The 20,697-nt window shown below is 50.5% G+C and overlaps 1 protein-coding gene across 4 annotated transcripts; it reads left to right on the plus strand.

Annotated features, from left to right (window-relative positions):
* The first annotated feature begins 226 nt into the window (after nt 1–226).
* On the plus strand, nt 227–20,315 carry LOC149272622 (homeobox protein PKNOX2-like). Of its 4 annotated transcripts, none has more exons than XM_089506887.1 (10): nt 227–313; nt 1,062–1,198; nt 5,193–5,364; nt 7,580–7,768; nt 10,606–10,738; nt 11,734–11,831; nt 15,071–15,190; nt 18,997–19,073; nt 19,620–19,798; nt 20,101–20,315. In XM_089506887.1, the coding sequence occupies exons 1-10, from the start codon at nt 227–229 to the stop codon at nt 20,313–20,315; spliced, it is 1,407 nt and encodes a 468-aa protein (XP_089363013.1). The 4 variants fall into 4 exon arrangements, with proteins under 4 accessions (XP_089363013.1, XP_089363014.1, XP_089363015.1 ...); XM_089506888.1 differs by having other exon boundaries at nt 10,618–10,738; XM_089506889.1 differs by lacking the exons at nt 10,606–10,738; nt 11,734–11,831.
* The last annotated feature ends 382 nt before the right edge of the window (nt 20,316–20,697 follow it).

Below are 20,697 nucleotides of genomic sequence, written 5' to 3' on the forward strand. Positions count from 1 at the left end.
GTCTCGTTGCCCGGGGTGACATGTTGCATCATTCAGAGACTGATTCTTTTGCAAAAAAATTCAAAATCTAAAATTTGGAAACTAAAAGCTGCGTGAAACGTCATTAGCGCCCCCCCTTCATTTGTACGTTTCTGATTATTTACAAAAGTAATTGTGATGGATCCATATCTATTTAATAAAGAAAACTTTCTCCCCCTCAACAGGGCTCTAGATGTGAATCATTCCCATGATGCAACATGTTTCCCCAGCACCAGCTCTGACAATGATGGCCACCCAGAGTGTGCCCCCACCCCCTTACCAAGAGAGTCAGCAGGTGAGTGCCGCCAGAGTGCCGCCGAAGGCCAGGGAGGGACTGGGTTCTGATTCAGAGCACAAGTGCAATTCCCCATTCGGTCACAGGTGGCACCAGGGATCTTGCAGTGAGGATCCTGGCAGGATCCATTCTGTGTTCTCTCTGTGAGATATTAATGGGGTCTTTTGGCCGGTGCCGTCAGATCATATTGCACCGTTATCCTGCGTGTTATTGGTGGGCCCCTTGGAGTAACCTGGTCCCCGGAATAGCCGATGCTGCCGGGCCCCGTCTGTATTTTCAGTTATATGGCGCAGCACAAGCCAGCCTGATCCGCGGCAGAGATCTGCGGATATCTCTGGAGATTAAACCGTATTACGTGTCTCCTGCTGTGTTCTTATTTGTTTGTGGGGCTTTTTTTATTCACCCAAAGGCTGTCAAATCATAGACATTTACAAAAAAAGATGCGCTTAAAGCCATATGCATTTATACAGAGATATCCCCACATGAGCACATGTATACATGTATACACCAGCTCCGGGACGTCCGTCTGTCTGTATCTATACACCAGCTCCGGGCCGTCTGTCCTTCTCTATCTATACACCAGCTCCGGGACGTCTGTCTTTATCTATAAGCCTGATTTCAGGGTTAATCATAAAGTGGTCCTGGGGTTGGGGCTCCTGCTGCGGGGTAAATCCATGTAGCTGTCTCTTGTGTGATGTCACTATTTGCTACTGATGCGTCATTCTAATAACTCCTTTTTTTCATGCAGATGACGGCTACAGCCCAGCAGCAGGCCAAAGCCCAGCCAGTGCATCTCCCAACATCCTCTGCTCCAGCCAACCCGGTCCCCGGGGCCCCCATCGACCCTCAGGCACAGCTAGAAGCTGACAAGCGTGCAGTCTACAGGTACGGGGCGCTCAGACGCCTGTCACATGCTAATGTGAGTCTCTGTGGCAGACACCGCGGGAAGGGGGCTCCGCTGCGTACTCTACAAGCAAGTGCATGAGTCCTCTGTCTCGAGTCTTCCCACAAAAGTACGCGTGCTTGCGAGTGTGCGACTCCTATATTCATTAAAGCTGCCCTCCATTAGCACTCTCAAACAAAAATATGAAAGTTGCAGGTGAGGGCATACAAGTTATGTTAACTCAACTGAACACTTTGCTTCTTAGTGAATAGACCCGTCCGCTGCCCTCCAGCTCAGGGTGGTTTTAGTAGCTCGCGCCCCCGGGTGGCTTCAGTAGCTCGCGCCCCCGGGTGGTTTCAGTAGCTCGCGCCCCCGGGTGGTTTCAGTAGCTCGCGCCCCCGGGTGGTTTCAGTAGCTCGCGCCCCCCGGGTGGTTTCAGTAGCTCGCGCCCCCCGGGTGGTTTTAGTAGCTCGCGCCCCCCGGGTGGTTTTAGTAGCTCGCGCCCCCCGGGTGGTTTTAGTAGCTCGCGCCCCCCGGGTGGTTTTAGAAGTTTGGGGCGCCGGGTGGTTTTAGAAGCTCAGGGCGCCGGGTGGTTTTAGAAGCTCGCGGTGTCGGGTATGCTTTTTTCGGCACCCTGCAGGACTCGGGTCGGCACAGGCCTTCCTCCGGGCCGGGTTTTGGCTGATGCTGGTTTCCGTGGCATGACGGGTCCTGCCAGCTCGGTGAACGGATTTTTTTCGCTATTACCGGCTTCCAGAGACATTTTTAATTAAAATTTCCTGCCTGTGGGCAGCAGGACGGCTCCAAGCGGCACGCGGATTTCTCATTTCATGTCAATAAATTTAACAAGATCTTATTCAATTCAAATTAACACGCGCTCTCTGAGGCTTTCCTGCTGGAGCAGTAATGGCGGGATAAAAGAGACATACTAACCGTGGGCACCTCAGACAGATTATTGTATGTAATATCTGGCCCGTACTGTATGTAATATCCGGCCTGTACTGTTTATAAAATCCGTCCGGTTCTTGTATACAGTCTGTATGTTACTGTATGTAAAATCCGGCCCGTACTGTATGTAATATCCGGCCCGTACTGTATATAATATCCGGCCGGTTCTTATATACAGTCTGTATGTTACTGTATGTAATATCCGGCCCGTACTGTATATAATATCCGGCCGGTTCTTATATACAGTCTGTATGTTACTGTATGTAATATCCGGCCCGTACTCTATGTAATATCCGGCCCGTACTGTATATAATATCTGTCCGGTTCTTATATACAGTCTGTATGTTACTGTATGTAATATCCGGCCCGTACTGTATATAATATCTGTCCGGTTCTTATATACAGTCTGTATGTTACTGTATGTAATATCCGGCCCGTACTGTATATAATATCCGGCCCGTACTGTATATAATATCTGTCCGGTTCTTATATACAGTCTGTATGTTACTGTATGTAATATCCGGCCCGTACTCTATGTAATATCCGGCCCGTACTGTATATAATATCTGTCCGGTTCTTATATACAGTCTGTATGTTACTGTATGTAATATCCGGCCCGTACTGTATATAATATCCGTCCGGTTCTTATATACAGTCTGTATGTTACTGTATGTAATATCCGGCCCGTACTCTATGTAATATCCAGCCCGTACTGTATATAACAGGGGTTCTCAAACTGCGGCCCTCCAGCTGCTGCAGGACTACATCTCCCATACTCCTCAGCCAGCCCCTTAGCTGAAGGAGCATTATGGGAGATGTAGTCCTGCAGCAGCTGGAGGGCCGCAGTTTGAGAACCCCTGGTATATAATATCCGGCCGGTTCTTATATACAGTCTGTATGTAATATCCGGCCCGTACTCTATGTAATATCCGTCCCGTTCCCGTGTACGGCTTCCTGTTGTTGATAACCCAGTGTCTATTTGGATCTTTGCTGCGCTTGCTGGATGTGAAGGTTTGGCCCCTGAGCCCCCTTCTGCTCTTGCCCCTCACACAGTAACCGGTTTCCGTTTCATGTGAATCTTTCAATTTAGGTAAAAATTCTGTGTCATTTAAAATGTAATAAGAAGCTTCTGGTGGCGGCTGCTCTGAGCTCAGAGCCTGGATTCTGCAAGCTCAGCGGCGACCCCCCCCCGTTACAGTATGTAAAATTAGCACTAATTGGGTAATAATGTGCACCCTATAAAATTCACAGCCATCTTTCAGCTGATTATTAAACGTAGGTGACAGAAAAATGTCTCACACATATGGGCCCTGACTCCGGGACACCTCCGTACATATATATATATATATATATATATATATATTATATACATTGTATATATATGTATGTATGTATGTAACTATTACATATACATCGTCGCCAGGGAGCCCGAGGGGCCCTTCTGTGGCCAGCATTATAGGGCTTGAGAGCCACACAGGGCAGATACCTTTGGCTTCCTGATCGGCGGCCCAGGAAATGTTAAATGTGTTAACAGCTCTGCCGGACATGAAGGGGTTAAAGGGCAGCAGGATTTAGAAGGCAAATAAATGCCTTTTCTGAACTATTTCTAAGGAGAGTTTGATCCTCGGCAGCGAAGAACAAATAAAAGGCCTGGACGGGGATGACATTTTACTGCAGACAGAGGGTCGTTTGCAGGCGCTAATAAAAAGGATCTGACACCGGCTAATAAAGCGAAATGAATTCCTCTAATGGCCTAATTGAGAGCATTCAGCACAGCTCTGCCCGTCAGCCAGGGGGGGGAATGAGATGGGGACAAAGGGGAGGGAGAGGGGGGAGAGAGGGAGGAAGGAGGGAGAGAAGAGAGGGAGAGAGGGATGAGATGGAGAGAAGAGAGGAAGGAGGGAGAGGTAGTATGGGATAAAAAGAAAAAGGAAAGTGGAAGAGTAGAGAGACAAGGGAAGGAGGGAGAGGACGAATGGTAAATAGGGAGATGAGGCATGGGATAGAGAGAGAGCGAGTAAGAGGGAGATCAGGGATAAGAGAGGAGGAATGGGGAGGGAGTAGGATTGGGGAATAGAAAGAGGAAAGTGGGATGGAAGGGAAGAAGGAGGGAGTTGAGGAATGGGGTAGAGAGAAAGGAGGGAGAAAAGCAAGAGGGAGATGAGGGATGGAGGGAGAGAAAAGAGGAGGCATGGGAGAATGTTAGGAGAGAGGGGGGCGGGGGAGAGAAGAAAGGGGATAAGGGAGTAAGGAAGAGGAGGGGGTCGCCCCCCACATGTTCCTGGCAGAGGCTGGGGCAGGCGATACCTGACTGATCTCCCGGCCCCGATTACGGGGCTCATTTGCTCTTTCATTTTTAATTGATCTCCTGTCTGTTTAAATGGCAGCCGGCGTCCGCCGGGAGCTCGGGAGGTGCAATAACTCCTACCCCAGCCTGTGATTTCATATCCCTGCCCCCGACTCCTGCATTAAACAGGGATTAGCGCATATTCGGCTTTAGAAACCACCACGTTATTAACTGCAAACAAGGAGCCTCCGATTGCCCTTAACCCTTGCATTGCAGCTTCGTCTGTGATTTGTGGATATTGGTTGGGATTTTGGGGTGCAGTACCGCTCACATATCCACATAGCGTGGCACTTATTCTTACTTTGCTTTTATATTTTTCTACAAATGAATGGTTAGGGGCCCATTTTACTCGGTCCGGTGGCTTCCATCCTCTTCCTGGCTGGGTATCTGCCCGCTGGGCCATCACATAAGCGGCTGGTATGAACGCCGGGGGCCCGGCAGGTTCACTGATTGTCGGATAAGTTCTCTGCAACCCGTTTCATGAAGCTTGGGGCAGAATGCGCTTCCCCCGCAGCTCTGAACCCCCCCCCACATCTTAAGTCTACTTCTTACCCTCTGATCCAACCTGCGCCCCTCGCCACCACTGCGCCCCAATAACGCTGGCCTGACCAAAGCCAGAGGCTTAACTGTTGGTGTGCCAGAATATACGCAGTGACACAGAGGTTAAATGACTAATGGCTGATATGGATGTTTGCCCCCAGGCACCCGCTCTTCCCGCTCCTAACACTGCTGTTTGAGAAATGTGAACAGGCCACGCAGGGCTCGGAGTGCATCACCTCGGCCAGCTTCGACGTGGACATCGAGAACTTCGTCCACCAGCAGGAACAGGAGCACAAACCGTTTTTCAGCGAAGACCCCGAACTCGATAATCTGGTAAATGTGAATATTTGTGTTTCTAGTCAAGAAATTCATTAGTCTCACAATTAGCTGGGACCCCCTGGAGTCTGTGAGACGTCGCAGGGACAGAGAATTGCCTTCCAGGTAAAAACGTTTACGTTGAGGTAACGGGGTCTCCGGCAAACTCTGATACCTGATGACCTCACGTGAAGCAGGTATGATACGATGTATTGTTACACAGGTGAGAGCCGCCGGCCCTCGGCCTCCTTCCAGGGCCACCCCTGCCCGCTGGTCACACGGAGGTTAAAAATGAATACATGCGGATGAGGAAAGGGCCGTCACTGAGATCACTAACTTATTCATTGCTTAAGAAAAGTAAAACGTTACCAAATGGGAATCCTGGCCCCGACCACGACAGGCAATCCACGGAAACAGCCCCTGAATTAAACGATTTCAATAAACGATTTGTTACACTTTCAGAAAGCGGCACACGATTCCCGCTCTTTGGCGCGTATAAAAAAACGAAAAATAATGAAGGTGTCGTCCGTCGTTAGCCGCCCAATCTGTGAAGCGTCAGCTTTTTGTTCCGAGTTTTGCTCGGCTTTCATGTAAATGTTAATAGTCCGTCTCTCCAAAGTGAATTCTGGGAGGGATTGCATCTTAAAGGTCAGCGAATGTAATCTCTGCGACTGGAGGGCTGCGCAAGCGAACAGCGCTGGGAAATGTAAGCATTTACACATCTCCTAAACAGCGCTGAGTGCAGGACGTCGTCCTGAGCGCTGGAAACGAGTTTAGTGCGAGTCTCGGTAATCGTTAAGTCTCCCCTGGGGGGAGCCCCTGTGCATGAGCGAGGGCCGTGAGCCCCTGTGCATGAGCGAGGGCCGTGAGCCCCTGTGCATGAGCGGGCGCCGTGAGCCCCTGTGCATGAGCGAGGGCCGTGAGCCCCTGTGCATGAGCGGGCGCCGTGAGCCCCTGTGCATGAGCGAGGGCCGTGAGCCCCTGTGCATGAGCGGGCGCCGTGAGCCCCTGTGCATGAGCGGGCGCCGTGAGCCCCTGTGCATGAGCGTGGAGTTAATAGGTTTCACTTTTTCCACAATAATTTGTTACGTTGGAAGCTGCAGTAACGCGGTTTTGCTCCCGGCAGCTCAGGCCTGGTTTATGAGATTAATATTTACTGCCGGTACCTCCCGGCACGGAGACGCCGGTAACGGATCTCGCCCTCGGATCAGAGCGGTGGGTTATAGAACCTGCCGCCGCGTACCGGTCTCAGAGAAACCATTAAGCAATGGAATTACCTGCATCCACATCCCAGGAGCCTCTGCCGACAGCTCTCTACGGCAGCTCTCCACCGCACCATGCGCCGCTGCGCCTTCCATCCAAATTCAGAAAAACTGTTCTGGCGGAAAGAGGATGAAAAGGCCAGCGACATTAGACATCATTAGAGCAGAAATCATGTATTCTGCGCAGCCTAGATGCACATAATTAGAAAATAGAGAAAGGTCAGATCTCGCCATTATCAACTCAATCAGCCGCCGAGCGCCGCGCAGGCAATTAATTCAGCATCTGTGTTCCTTACAGCCCGGCACACGTCTCGCTCTGCACCGTAACTCTTCCCTCGGACAGATATACTGCCCGGCTGCACCACGCTAAGTGGGAGATTGATGTCGCGCAGATATTCCTGTGCTGTACATGCGCGGCAGAGAGAAGCAGGATAGAAAACCATTGTCAGCGGATTCCCGCCTTATCCGCCTCACACCAATCTCTTTATTAATGGACTTTACAACTTCTGGGCCAGAGCCGCCGGGCCTTCTGCATATTGCATTACACCCAACGTGTGGACGAGGTCACAAGTCAGAACATTTCACTCGCTGTGAGGTCATAGGTCCAAAGATTTTATTTACCATCTCATCCCAGACGCAGATCCAGGGGCTGCCGGTTCATGAGTGATACACGCTACACTACCACTTTGCCAAGACGGCCGCATTTTAGTAACTATGAGAGAAATGAATATATGTTTTTGATGATGTCATCGTCCGCCCTCATTTACGATGATTCTGTTACTGGAGCTCTAGCATTTCTGTGAGTGGGGGGTATCAGCCGCATACAGGGGCGGCCGGGTAAGAACGTGTCACATGTAAAACAAGATCCCCAAAGCTACCCCTTTCAGGTCATCACGGGGTTAATGCACTAGGCAGTCATGCCCTGGTTGGGGTGATGTGGTGTTAACGCGATGTGCGTCTCTCTCTCCCAGATGGTGAAAGCCATCCAGGTTCTGCGGATCCACCTGCTGGAGCTGGAGAAGGTGAATGAATTGTGCAAAGACTTCTGCAACCGCTACATCACCTGCCTGAAAACCAAAATGCACAGCGACAACCTACTCAGGAACGACTTGGGGGGCTCGTACTCCCCAAACCAGCCGGCCAATAGCATCCTGACCCAGGTGAGACCTGACGTCAGGTGACATGTGACCGCCTTGGGGGTCCGTGGGTAAAATGTATCGCTGACCCGTTCTGAACCGGATGAAACGTGTCAGTATAATGTGCAGATCGTGGTTAACCCCGTCAGCTCCATGGGGCCACCACGCTCAGGAACTGGAGGGTAGCCCTGTAAAGCCCGCTACTTTCATGACGGCGTGGAGCGTGAACCACGCACGAAGGTGGCGGTATTAGGCCTGTCCCAGTAGATCTTCTGACGCTTTCAATGGGAGGTTTCAGCGTGTGGTTGCTGGAAAGCAGGGGTGGACTTGGGGGCAATTGGCACCGGGGGTGGTCAGATTTCGGGAGGGAGGAACGGCCCAGCGTGTATGGGGGAGTTTGTTGGGGTGTTAGCGGTGGGGAGAGTGTAGGGGGGGAACTTGCACCCCGTTCCCCAGGAGTGACAGTCGTTCCTCTACCCGGGATATATACGTGTAACACGGTATGTGCCTCTTACGTGTTATTTCTTCAGTTTCACCGACTTTATCACCCAGTAGGTAGCGCGCGGGAACATGTCTGGAGTTTAATGATCTCAACTACCTCCGACGTGCACATTAATATTGGGAATTTAGTGAATGTTTTAAAAATCTCATTTTATCTCCAATGAAGGATCCAAATTAATAAATAAATATGGAAATAAAATTCTCTATCTAATTTAGACATCCTGAAAAAACTAAATCACTTAATCACTGATCTTAAGAAGGGGAAAGGTTTTTTTCCTTGTTTGCTAATATCCTCTAGAAATAGACTTATTATTCCTCCAGCGCTTTATTGCAGTTTCCCTTATGAGCGAAATTAGCAAGAAACTTGCATAAAGGAGGACAATAATTGCTCAACGAGCATCTCGTTTTAATTTATTAGCTTCTATTATTGCGGGTCGTCATGGCAACAGCTGGCATCCAGGGCGACGAGAGATGTTTGATATGAGCCAAGGAGGCTGCAAACTCCGGCGAGCGGAGATGCACATTTTTATCAGTAATTTTGCTGAAAATAAGAAGTGAGAAGCTAATGAGATGTTCAGCGTTCCTGCGGCTGCTGAGAAGCGTTTTTTTTTAAGCGTTGATCTAATTAGAATACGTCGGTCAGGAAAAAGAGCGAGAATTCAGCAAAGATCCGAGGATCCAGTGAAAATATTATCCCTAAAATAAATAGCTAATGGAGCAATAATTACCCCTCCGTGTGCCCCGACAGCCCCAGCGCTGCTGACTCAATGCAGAGAAATCCCACCCAAAGGGGCAAAGCGCCGGGATCTGTGTTATTTATTACCCACAATAAACAGAGTTTATGTAACATAGTTGGTCATAATCGGCAGATTATTTTCTGAAATACCCCCTTAAACGACATCATTGATACAGAATGCGAGAAAAATTACCCATTTATATATTATATATTTCATGTAAAGAGAGGGCTGGTAGCGGGGGGCCACGGACCCTCACTGGCTTCTCATCCAACAGCCAAATGGCCCAAAGCCCAGAAACCCACCTTCCGCCGGCACATCAGAGCCGTCTGCCCGTCTAATCCGGCGGCTGTAAGAGCTCAGACCTTGCTCGGTCCTCCATCTTGCATGGAAATGGCCCCTTATTCTGCGGCTCCGGGAAGATCTGTCTTTTACTGGATTTCGGATCTTTCGTCCTGACCATCGGCCCTTGAGGGATTATGGTGGGATGTGACCCCTTGGTGTGTGGCTCGTACAGATAGCCTTGACCTCTAGGCATCCATGGATGAGCTGCTGGCCACCAACTCTGGGCAATGTCTGAGGCTCCTTATTTTGGAGGCCTGCCCTGATGTACATCTGTAGGGGAGGCCGGAGAAGTGGACCGTGGGAAGTCATCTGGTTTCCGATCACATAGAAGAGCCTGAGCTGCTTGACGAGAAGCACGGGAGTCATTAGGGCCGAAGCGAGTTCACTCCACAGCTTAATGGCTTCGGATGCAGATAATTAAACGTGTGGAACTTGTCACGGTAAAGCTGTAATCTGAGAAAACGATTGCGCTCTAAAATAGACTGCAGATCACGCGTGTGCACAAAACACAGTCACCCGTCACATGCTGTTTATAAATGTATCATCTATTGTAGCTAATAAATTCCGCACAGTGCGTTATTCTAACACCATACTCTAACATACACACTCTACTGTCCTACAGTAACACACTCACTCATACTAACACCATACAGTGACACACACCCATTCTAACAGCATATATTCATACACTCTACTGTCCTACAGTAACACACACACACATACTAACACCATACAGTGACACTCACACTCATTCTAACAGCATATACTCATACACTTTACTGTCCTACAGTAACACACACACTCATACTAACACCATACAGTGACACACACACCCATTCTAACAGCATATACTCATACACTCTACTGTCATACAGTAACACACACACTCTTTAACACCATACACTAACATACCCACAATCCAACACATATACTCATGCATACGCACTAACACCATACACTCAACACACACACACACTTGCTAGCTTCCATCTTGCAAACATGAAATATGGTAAAGTCTGGAGTGTATCACCCTCCTGGCCAAGGACCCAGTACGGTCTGAGCTCTGACAGCAGCGGGAAAATGAGAAGGTTCAATGGGGCGACGGTCAGATTTAGATGAGCCCCTCACCGGGTGAGATTTCATATCACATGAATGTTTGTTGGGTGCGTGTGATTCTCGTGGGGGGTTATGAGTGCCGGCACAGACTGAATCTAGTCGGGCTGTGAGTCCGGGTTAATAGAGTGGGTTTCCATCATAACTTTGCTTCCTTACCTTCCCCAGGACATGTTACAGAACTCCCCGAACTCCCTGAGCGCCTTATCCCAAAACCCGCCAGGGATCGTGGTCCCTGCCTCGGCTCTGCAACAAGGAAACTTATCCATGACAACCGTCAACTCGGCACAAGTCGTGTCAGGTGAGAATGCTGCCAGGTATTGAACATTGTGACGAGAAAGGGTTGTGATGTAATCTAATCGCTTCTTAACTTGAGGAACATTATGGCACTTAGAAGATTATGAAGTCATAAGGATTTTTTTCCGCTTTAACTTCTCACGGAGAGACAAGACGGATCCTCATCTGTCACTGACGCCGGGGCACATGCGCTGTCCCCGCTTCCCATGAACATGGCATCTGTGAAGTGATGATCAATGTACATTTGGGGTTATTCTTCCCCAATCTCTATGGCCCATTGTACCGAGCTGCAGAATATGGTGGTGCTATATAACAAATAATTAAGATAATATAAATACTCCTGGCGGTGTGGCCCTTGGTGCGGTTTACATATTCTATCCTGGGGGTCCGCTGGCTCTCTCGGGGTACCGTGTTCGGCTGCTGGCTCACTGCAGCCCCCGGTGACCGGCCATATTTATTGGCTCCTTCAGCTTTTATCTGGCTCTTTTTATTATTTGGTCTCCTGTCTGTGAGCCGGAGGTAGTTTATCCTCCGTATTGTCTCGCTCCCCGAGGAGAGGAGGCCAGCCTCGCTATATTGTCTTCCTGTGAACATATCCCCTGATATCGTTCCATTATTCATGAATTAGAGCGCCTGCCGCCCTCTCGAGGATACGTTAACCCTTCAAAGCCCTCTTTCCTTTAAAATGTATTTACCAAATCTGCGGGGTGAAGCGGGAGTATTCTCTGTATTTTACTCACTGATGTCCGAGCCGTTGGAATAACGTTTTTTTGGGTTATTTTGGGGGGTTTTGGCTGCTCGACATTTTCAACTTTCCAAATTATCCAACTCCCCCTGTGCGGCAGATGCTTTATCCAGATAAATACCTAGCGTGCTGTAAAGCTGCGGGGATACAGCCGTTGCGTTATTTTCATCTCGCGGGGGGATTAATATTCCGGTGAATCTGTATGGGGTTTTACTGTTTCTATATATTCTAATTGACGCTTATTTCCTCACTAGGGGGTGCGTTGTACCAGCCGGTTGCCATGGTAACATCGCAGGGTCAGGTAGTAACTCAGACAATCCCTCAAGCCGCCATACAGATACAGAATGCGCAGGTAAGCTCCGCCCACGGAAAGGCGGGATTTTAACTTTATTATTGGGGCATTTATAGTATTTACATACAACATACTAATTACACCCCACATTGCACATGTACCGACCTACACGGGAGGATAACACACCGCGTCCCATGGTACCCCCTGTACAGGAAGCCCCCGAACAGCCATCTTGGAAGCCCACCCCCAGTTTTTGTTGTCATTTAGTCTAAAGATCAGCTGATGATCAGCTTGGGCCATTTTGGGCTGCCAGCTGTAGCTCTTTTCTATGAAATGCCACCAACATCCAGAATAAGACCCCCGGGTCCTTCAGAAGATGGGCCGTGTTTTCCGGGACACGTATAACTTTTCCGTATTTCTGACCAGCCCAGGTAAAGTCCTGCCCTGCAGTATGGAGGATGTATAGACTTATGGAAGGGAGCCAGTTAGTCAGTTATACATCCTCCATACTGCAGGGAAGCACTTTAACTGGGCTGGTCAGCAATATGGAAAAGTTATACGTGGCCGACGTGGTCACCCTACCCCAACGGCGTCCTCTCGTGGGTTGGGACAGGAGAACTCGTTGCATTAAGAAACGTAACGCACGTAAAATGTGAGAGGGAGCAGCGAGTGTGCAGCGCCACAGAATCTGCTGCCGCTATAAAATGTAACAAGTAGGAAGCGGGGAAGGAAAAGTCAATGAGTTGTAATGAATCTCCGCATGGAAGTTACCCCAGTACCCGGCGGTACGACGATCCAGGCCGTGGCTTCTGGAACAATAGCCACATTTATGTGTTTATCTGCTGACCTTTTAGGAGGTAGATTCCCGGAATAGCACTTACCCCGAGGCAGGTACCCCAAAGCAGATACCCCGAGGCAGGTACCCCAAACCAGATACCCTGGGGCAGGGAGTGCAGGATCCGACGCCCCCCATGCCTCTCTCTGTCTGGAACATGGCGGGTGATTCAGGCTTTTTAGGTCATCCTGACTTTGTGTCTCTCTCGGCAGACAGTCTTTCGGTAAAACACGTAAAGAGACTTCTGCCAGAGCCTTTCTCATGTATTCTTCGTGCCGTCGTGACCTGGTGGCTCCGGAGTAGGTCCGTCATCTCGGAGCTCGTCTCTTACCTCACGTTCATGCCCATGCTGGAGCCTCGTTTATTTGGGTTCGTACAGGGAACCTACATCTGATCCCAAAAACTTCCCGGCATTAAAAGGGCAGCTGCTGTCAGACATATTTTATAAACTCTCCCTCCAGCCAGGTTTAAAGTGAATTTAACCCTAGGGAACTGAATGAACCTTACAGGAAGGGCCCCTGCACTCCGTGCCAGTACAGGAAGGGCCACCACACTCAAGTTAAGGGCTAACTTGGATCCTCAGACTTAAATCACTTGCCCTTGCATACCTTCACTTGCATAAAATACGAGCTGTTTGCCATTTGGGAGTTGCAGGTGAGGGTGTGCAGTGGGAATAACAACACGCATGTCCTCACCTGAAATAAAAAAATAGACCCCCCTGAATACATTACATTAACGAAAATAGCAATAAAAAAGTATATATTTACATATATTAAATATCTTATAAAAAAAATGACATAGCAGTCCCTAGGACCCTCCATTTACTAAGGGAAGGTTTGGGGGGCGATTAACAAATGTTAAGACATTCAAGAGGGTCCTGATCCTGGAGTATGATTCCTGTACTAACCCCTTTCCCTGCCTCTCCCCTGCCTCTGTCTGTACTCTGGGATAATAAATAGTGAATTAGAGTCCTACCCCGGGTAGGGAAAGGGGTCCATCCACGCACCCTTTGGGTGCCATTCATCTCTTGAATGGGGCCCATTAACTTTCAAATCAATGCATCCTCCAGCCACCGGAGGCCACTGTTGCACAGGGGTATGTACACACGGTCCTGCGCAAGCGAGTGGCCCTCCCCAATGACCCAGGATTTATTTTGGGGCATACTGGTTTGCAAAGGAGGATGAGGTTCACCTGAGAAGAACGATGTGCAGGGAATAAACCCTTTACCTGCCAGGCAGGAGGGACAGACTCCATATTCTGTATCCAGATTATCAGTGGCCCCGGCTCCAGATCAGCATGTCTGCCCACTCCCTACTACTGCATAGACTGTAAGCTCTGCGGGGCAGGGCCCCTTCTCCAACGTATTCATTCTTACTGTGAGTGCCTCTGTACACATACGACCCTATATAATGTCTCCCTTTATTATACTGTAAATTGTAAAGCGCCGAGTACCTCTGAGCTAAAATCATACATACGAATAGCGATGTCTCCCCGTTACTGCTTCAATTCATAACTATTTACAGTATGGCCCATCCTGGCCCCTTGGGGTGAATTCCTGTGACCCCTTGGTGCGATGAATGCGGATATCTCGGACCACATTTGGGCCTCAAGATGATTCACGAGCGCGGGACGAGTGGAGAGATCTGGGAGCCGCAGCCACGCTTACTCCACACGCTGCTAAACAGGGGTTAACTTAGTCGCTTTAACCCCTTGCACGCCGTGTAAGGCAAGAAGAAGATGCGGCGACTGCTTGGGATCCACGTGTCTTGTTTATTTATTAGGATCACATAAACTGGCTAAAGTGCCACCGGATTTTATTCCTTCGCCCCCAGTTGCCATGGAAATCAAGATGCTATTGTAAACCAAGGATTGGGAAGGTGGTCTCCATGACAACGTGCTGCCTTTGTATAAGAAGAGGGGCTTATGAAGCGGTCGTCTGTTTGAACAGTGATAAAGCCCAGTCTCGCTGATACAGGGGGGTTTATCACAAGAGCATCGACTCTCAAAGCCCCTCGTGTGAAATGCGCGTGGAACGTGCGTGGAATGTGCGTGAACTCAATTGCTAATCATTGGTGCAAATCTAACAAGTCCTGTTATTGGAACCCTAGTGCCCCTCCATGGCCGTGAGATGGGGTAGGAGAGAGGCCACAGTCCCCTAGTGTCCCTCCATGGCCGTGAGATGGGGGTAGGAGAGAGGCCACAGTCCCCTAGTGCCCCTCCATGGCCGTGAGATGGGGTGGGAGAAACATTAGTAGCTGTGCTCCCTGCGTGGCCATGAGATGGGGTGAGAGAGAGACATTGGGGGCCAGGGGCTTGAATGGGGGGGTGCACAGGGGCCAAAAGGGGTGTGGCTTACTTTGGAGCGGATTTCTCATTCTGACCATTTTTGCTCCTTTCCTTTCTGTCTCCCTGCGAGGCTCGGAAGGCTCCTGTTTGCTGAAGCTTTGTCTTCTCCTGCCCTCAGGTTAACTTGGAACTGACCTCCCTGCTCGACAGCGAAGACAAAAAGGCAAAGAACAAGCGTGGAGTCCTCCCGAAACAGGCCACCAACATAATGCGCTCGTGGCTCTTCCAGCATCTGATGGTAAGAAAGTTTCCACTCAGAGCGCCGCTTGATAACGTCCCAAAAACGCTTCTCTATAGTGGGGTCCGTGAGCCCTCCACATCCCGCCCCATCGCCGGGGGGCATCTGACAGCCAGGGCAAGCAGTCAGTGACTTCCTCGCTCTCCGTGACCGCGGTGCGTGGCCTCCTCACACGTGGTCGAGCGCGACACAAAATCATTATTAAAGAGACCTTTTACTGCCCCAAACAGCCCCATCAAACGTGAATACATAAAGATAGCTCGTTCTTTAACGTGACTCTCCCCCCCAGTCTCACCCCTGCCACTCCCACGGAGGGGTAACGCAGGTCCGTCTCTCCCACCCAGTCTCACCCCTGCCACTCCCACGGAGGGGTAACGCAGGTCCGTCTCTCCCACCCAGTCTCACCCCTGCCACTCCCACGGAGGGGTAACGCAGGTCCGTCTCTCCCACCCAGTCTCACCCCTGCCACTCCCGTGGAGGGGTAACGCAGGTCCGTCTCTCCCACCCAGTCTCACCCCTGCCACTCCCACGGAGGGGTAACGCAGGTCCGTCTCTCCCACCCAGTCTCACCCCTGCCACTCCCGTGGAGGGGTAACGCAGGTCCGTCTCTCCCACCCAGTCTCACCCCTGCCACTCCCACGGAGGGGTAATGCAGGTCCGTCTCTCCCACCCAGTCTCACCCCTGCCACTCCCACGGAGGGGTAATGCAGGTCCGTCTCTCCCACCCAGTCTCACCCCTGCCACTCCCACGGAGGGGTAATGCAGGTCCGTCTCTCCCACCCAGTCTCACCCCTGCCACTCCCACGGAGGGGTAACGCAGGTCCGTCTCTCCCACCCAGTCTCACCCCTGCCACTCCCGTGGAGGGGTAACGCAGGTCCGTCTCTCCCACCCTACTGTGGGGTGATATAGCTTCCTCTCTCCTCCCCTCGGGGCCAGTGTCTATTGCCCTCTCTTTATCAATATGCCCCCCACTGGGGTACCATCCCTGCCTCAGCAATCAGCCCCTCTGACCTAAAATTAGACTCTAGGAACTGGCACCATGAAGGCAAAGAGATTTCCTCCACCTAGGAGCCGTCGGTAACCAGAAGACCGCGTGAAGCCCCAACCTCCAGAAAGGGCCCATCAGTGTGAGCGGGGCCCCTGTGTTCAGGGAATGGAGTGTTTGGGGGCCTTTTCAGCTTTATTTACGCCGGATCTCTTCTGAACGTTTAATTCCCGCACGAAGAACGTTATCAGGAAGAGACGACTTTAACGAAGACATCAATTCTGCGGTAAATGGGAAGCTGCAGCGCTGCAGAGCATTAACCCCTTCATGCCCGGGCCCGCAGAGTGGATTCCTCCACAAGCGCATTTCAACGTTTGCGGGAATGAGCTGGCGCTTCATGCCGAGACTCTGACGTCTCATGAAACCGCGTTTACCGGTCCGCCAGGGGGGCTCGGTACGCCGTGGGCACTCGGGGCACTCGACTGACCCTTCTCATAGAATCCTACATCACATTTAAAACACGTTTCAAGGTCTCAAAAGATACAAAGTCTCCTGTATCCACGCGTCATACTGAACAACGGACACGTTGCGCTTTCCGTGAATCCAGGCCACTTGCAGCCCCCGGTCACGCAAGCCCCTAAGCCAGGGAGAAGGGGCTGAACGGGTGGTGTTGGTGCAGGTGTGATGGTAAAACGCTCTTCTTCATACTAACTGCATGTAGTCACATTTTATATGAACTGGGTGCTTTAACCTCTGGCCGTGGCTGTGTGGGGGCCACGGTGCCCTGCTGGGGTGTACCCTAGTCTATTTCTGATACCCTGTATGCTGTATTGCACAGAATGGGTTACCCCAGTACCACAGATGGACCCCAGCCCTGTAACGGGCTTTATGTAGAAAGGCAGTTACGGGGGGGGGGGGCTTAGAGGTCGTTGCCTCCATCACTCACACGGTAGCTGAATTGGGGCTGAGGGCTGCTAAGCCGGGCTTTCCCGGCTCTGCCAGAGACTATTGTGACCCGCGAGTAGCTATATTTATTACCAAGGATTAAACCAAAGAGGGGAGTGGGGAGGGGGAGCCGTCCCCAGACCTGCTGAAAGGAATTCGCCTGCAGGGGGGTTCCAACTGTAATCATTTTGTTTCTACTTTGCATGTCTGCCCTACGTGTGGTTTTTATTGGAAAGGACAACATTTCGGGGCCTCTTCGTTTTGGAGAATCAACGTGGGTCACTTGGGGCCTTACCTGCCGACACTCCATTACACCAGAACCCTTTAAATGCCCTGCTTTGTCACCATGACAACCTCCGCTATCTTCAATGCACATATATTTTATATAGATTTATGTTCCCCTGGAATGCCGGGGTAAATCCCGGGACAACTTTCCTGAACGGTTCTGCTGTTTGTTTTTAGGGGGCTTTTTCCGCCCCCCTTGGGAATTAGGGATTTCCTCATTTTCCGTGCCGGTGTCTGAGATCTCTTGAGCTTATTGAGGGGATTGTTGAATTTCCGAGAGATGTAACGGCCGGACCCCTCATCTGTTTGTGTTTTGGGGGACGCGCGGAGAGATCTCCCGGAGCTGCCGGTGCATATAAGGTCAACTTTACTCGAAGGGCAAAGTAATGAAATCCGAAATGTCACCGAACCTTTAATATTCATTAGCCTGTTGGTGACCCGCTGCCGGTGCCCCGTGTTAATGCCGCTGTAACGCTTTTCTTCTTTTGCTGGAATTCGTTTTTTTTACTTCTTTGGCTCCTGCTTTTCATTTAATACCCCAAGGGCCCCGTGAGCCGCCCTTCGCCGGATCATTTCCAATCTATTAGTTCTTAGTATTAGGAAGCAGTAAATCCTCCTTCATGTTAGACTGACGCGCTGCACCCGCTTCCCACGCGCCGCACCCGCTTCCCACGCGCCGCACCCGCTTCCCACGCGCCGCAGCCTCTTCCCACGCGCCGCAGCCTCTTCCCACGCTCCGCAGCCGCTTCCCACGCTCCGCAGCCTCTTCCCACGCTCCGCAGCCGCTTCCCAAACTCCGCAGCCGCTTCCCAAACTCCGCTTCCCGCGCGCTGCACCCGCTTCCCGCACGCTGCACCCAGCTGGGTCCAGAATGTTTTACTGAACAACCTGACTCCGGGTCATTCTGGATCCAGCCCAAAAATGTCTCACAGGTGCTATTACACGCATCCTACCCCTCACCTGGTACATGGAGCTGCTTTGGTGGGGTAAAGGACCTCTTATGCTGTGAATTTGTGTAAATGAGCTTTTGAGGGGGATTTCTAACTCACTACTGCCACCTGCAGCACAACATGCGCGGCACAAAAAACTACTGAAAAGTGTCCGGTTTCAGGAGGCAGCTGATTAGCGCAAAATGTTCTTTAGTCATTATTATTAAATAAACTTTGCGTGTATTTAGATCAGGGGTCTCCAACAGCACCCCCAGAGAGGCCGGCGCACATCTCGTCAAATTTAAATATCTATCAATTGTTTATAAGATGTTTTTGCTGCATCCCAGAAAAACATCTCAGTGCTGGAGAGCCCGGGATATAAAGACACAGCTCCTTCCTGGGTTTTAGTGGGGATAATGGGCAGACTAGACGGGCCCCGTGAGGTCCCGGCGCTCCACTCGTACCCGGACATTCTCCATAATGCTGACTTTAGGTTCTTGCACCAGTATCCCACCCCTAACTGCCTGTCTTTCTCTTCCAGCCCCCGTATCCCACCCCTAACTGCTTGTCTTTCTCTTCCAGCCCCCGTATCCCCCAAACTGCCTGCCTTCCCCTTCTAGCCCCCGTATCCCACCCCTAACTGCCCGTCTTTCTCTTCCAGCACCCGTATCCCACCGAGGATGAGAAGCGACAGATCGCAGCTCAGACAAACCTTACGTTACTGCAGGTCAACAACTGGTAAGTGTCTGCCCTGGAATGGTGGCCCCAGGTCATGCGCGATGTGTCTGGCAGTGAATTAAAGAGAATATTCCTTATAGCTACAGATAGCTGAGTGAGGCTCCTGTACTGTGACCATAATGTGCTTCAGGAACGGGCTGTACCCTTTAGCATGGGTATACTCGCGGGGCCAGTCCTCATTATCACACGCACAGCAGATGACAAGCGACTCCAGCGTTAATCTCGTGGAGCGGAGAGCCGGAGAATACTCAGTGCCGCTGTAGGGGATCGCATGTAGCGGCACTGTACAAATTATTGATTGATATAGTGCCATCATATTCCGCAGCGCTGGTTTTGTGTATTCCCTCAAGCTCACTTTTTGGGGGCTTCTGAGGGTCTTCTACCTGCATCCAGTATGTGTAACCGCTGCTGATTCCTTACCCACATGCCATAAAATCTCAGGTTTTCAGAAGACAGTCTAGATTCTTGTTTTTAATAGAAATCATTAATTTTTATGATGTTTTTACACCAATTAATATCCTAACTTCCCTCTGTTGTGTTTCCAAGGTTCATCAACGCCAGGCGGCGCATTCTGCAGCCCATGCTGGACGCCAGTAACCCTGACCCTACACCCAAAGCCAAGAAGATAAAGTCCCAGCACCGGCCGACTCAAAGGTTCTGGCCTAACTCAATCGCAGCCAGCGTCCTGCAGCAACAAGGAGTCCTACCCGGGACAAACCCTGATGGTAATGTATCGCCTGTAAGACAGTCCATGCGCTGCTCTCTGAGGTCACCAAAGGCTTTTAATACACACAGATTTACAATATTAGTGTTTTTGAGGACCCTCTTAATCTCAATAAAACAAATTAGCCAGGGACCCCTCACTGTGCAGAAAAAATCTATAAAAAAAAAATGACAGCAGAGCGCGGTGTGTTTGTAAATAGTTGTTCAGTTGCTATTTCCTCACAATGTGGTTTTTCTCAAGGTTAAAATACGTTATTGTAGATCTGCTGTAGGGACCCAAAACTCACGGCTTCTTCTCCTTCAGGGTCTGTGAATGTGGACGGCCTGCAGTCCCTGTCCTCCGACGCACTGACCATGCAGCAGGCCATACTGGGGGCCAACGACGACTCGCTGGATGGCTCCGAAGAAGAAGACGAGGAAGAGGACATGGAAGAGGATGAACTTGACGAAGATGGCGAGGAGCTTCAGACAACGAATGTCAGTGAGCTGGGTTTGGGGAACAGTGACTCCTTGGAGTAATGACCCAGAAATAAGCACAGAGAGAACTGATGCAACCTTCGAACAGGTTTCTGACTGCACTTCCCACCTAACTCCATCGGACCCTCCATTTATTGTTTGTTTTTAAGCTGGGCAGCCCTTGCAGGTTCTGGGCGGAATAACTTTTTTCTCTGCACAATAAGTAGGAAAAATTCTGAAAAAGGGAAAAATAACTCAGACCCTCTCCCAAAATGCCCTATTCCTTCTGCTTTTACACTACGAGGATCTGAACCTGGAAATGCAATGTCCCAGAGACAAACCGCACTCCCCTGCGCGCCGTCGTGCCAGGGAATGACCTGCGAAGAAAGCGAATGTGCAACTTTTTATTTAAGTGAAGGACATGTTTACAGAACCACATATTGTG

The sequence above is a fragment of the Sceloporus occidentalis genome, unplaced genomic scaffold, assembly GCF_023333645.1.
Source record: "Sceloporus occidentalis isolate IW3139 unplaced genomic scaffold, rSceOcc1.0.p SCAF_430, whole genome shotgun sequence".
In the NCBI taxonomy this organism is placed as follows: domain Eukaryota; kingdom Metazoa; phylum Chordata; class Lepidosauria; order Squamata; family Phrynosomatidae; genus Sceloporus; species Sceloporus occidentalis.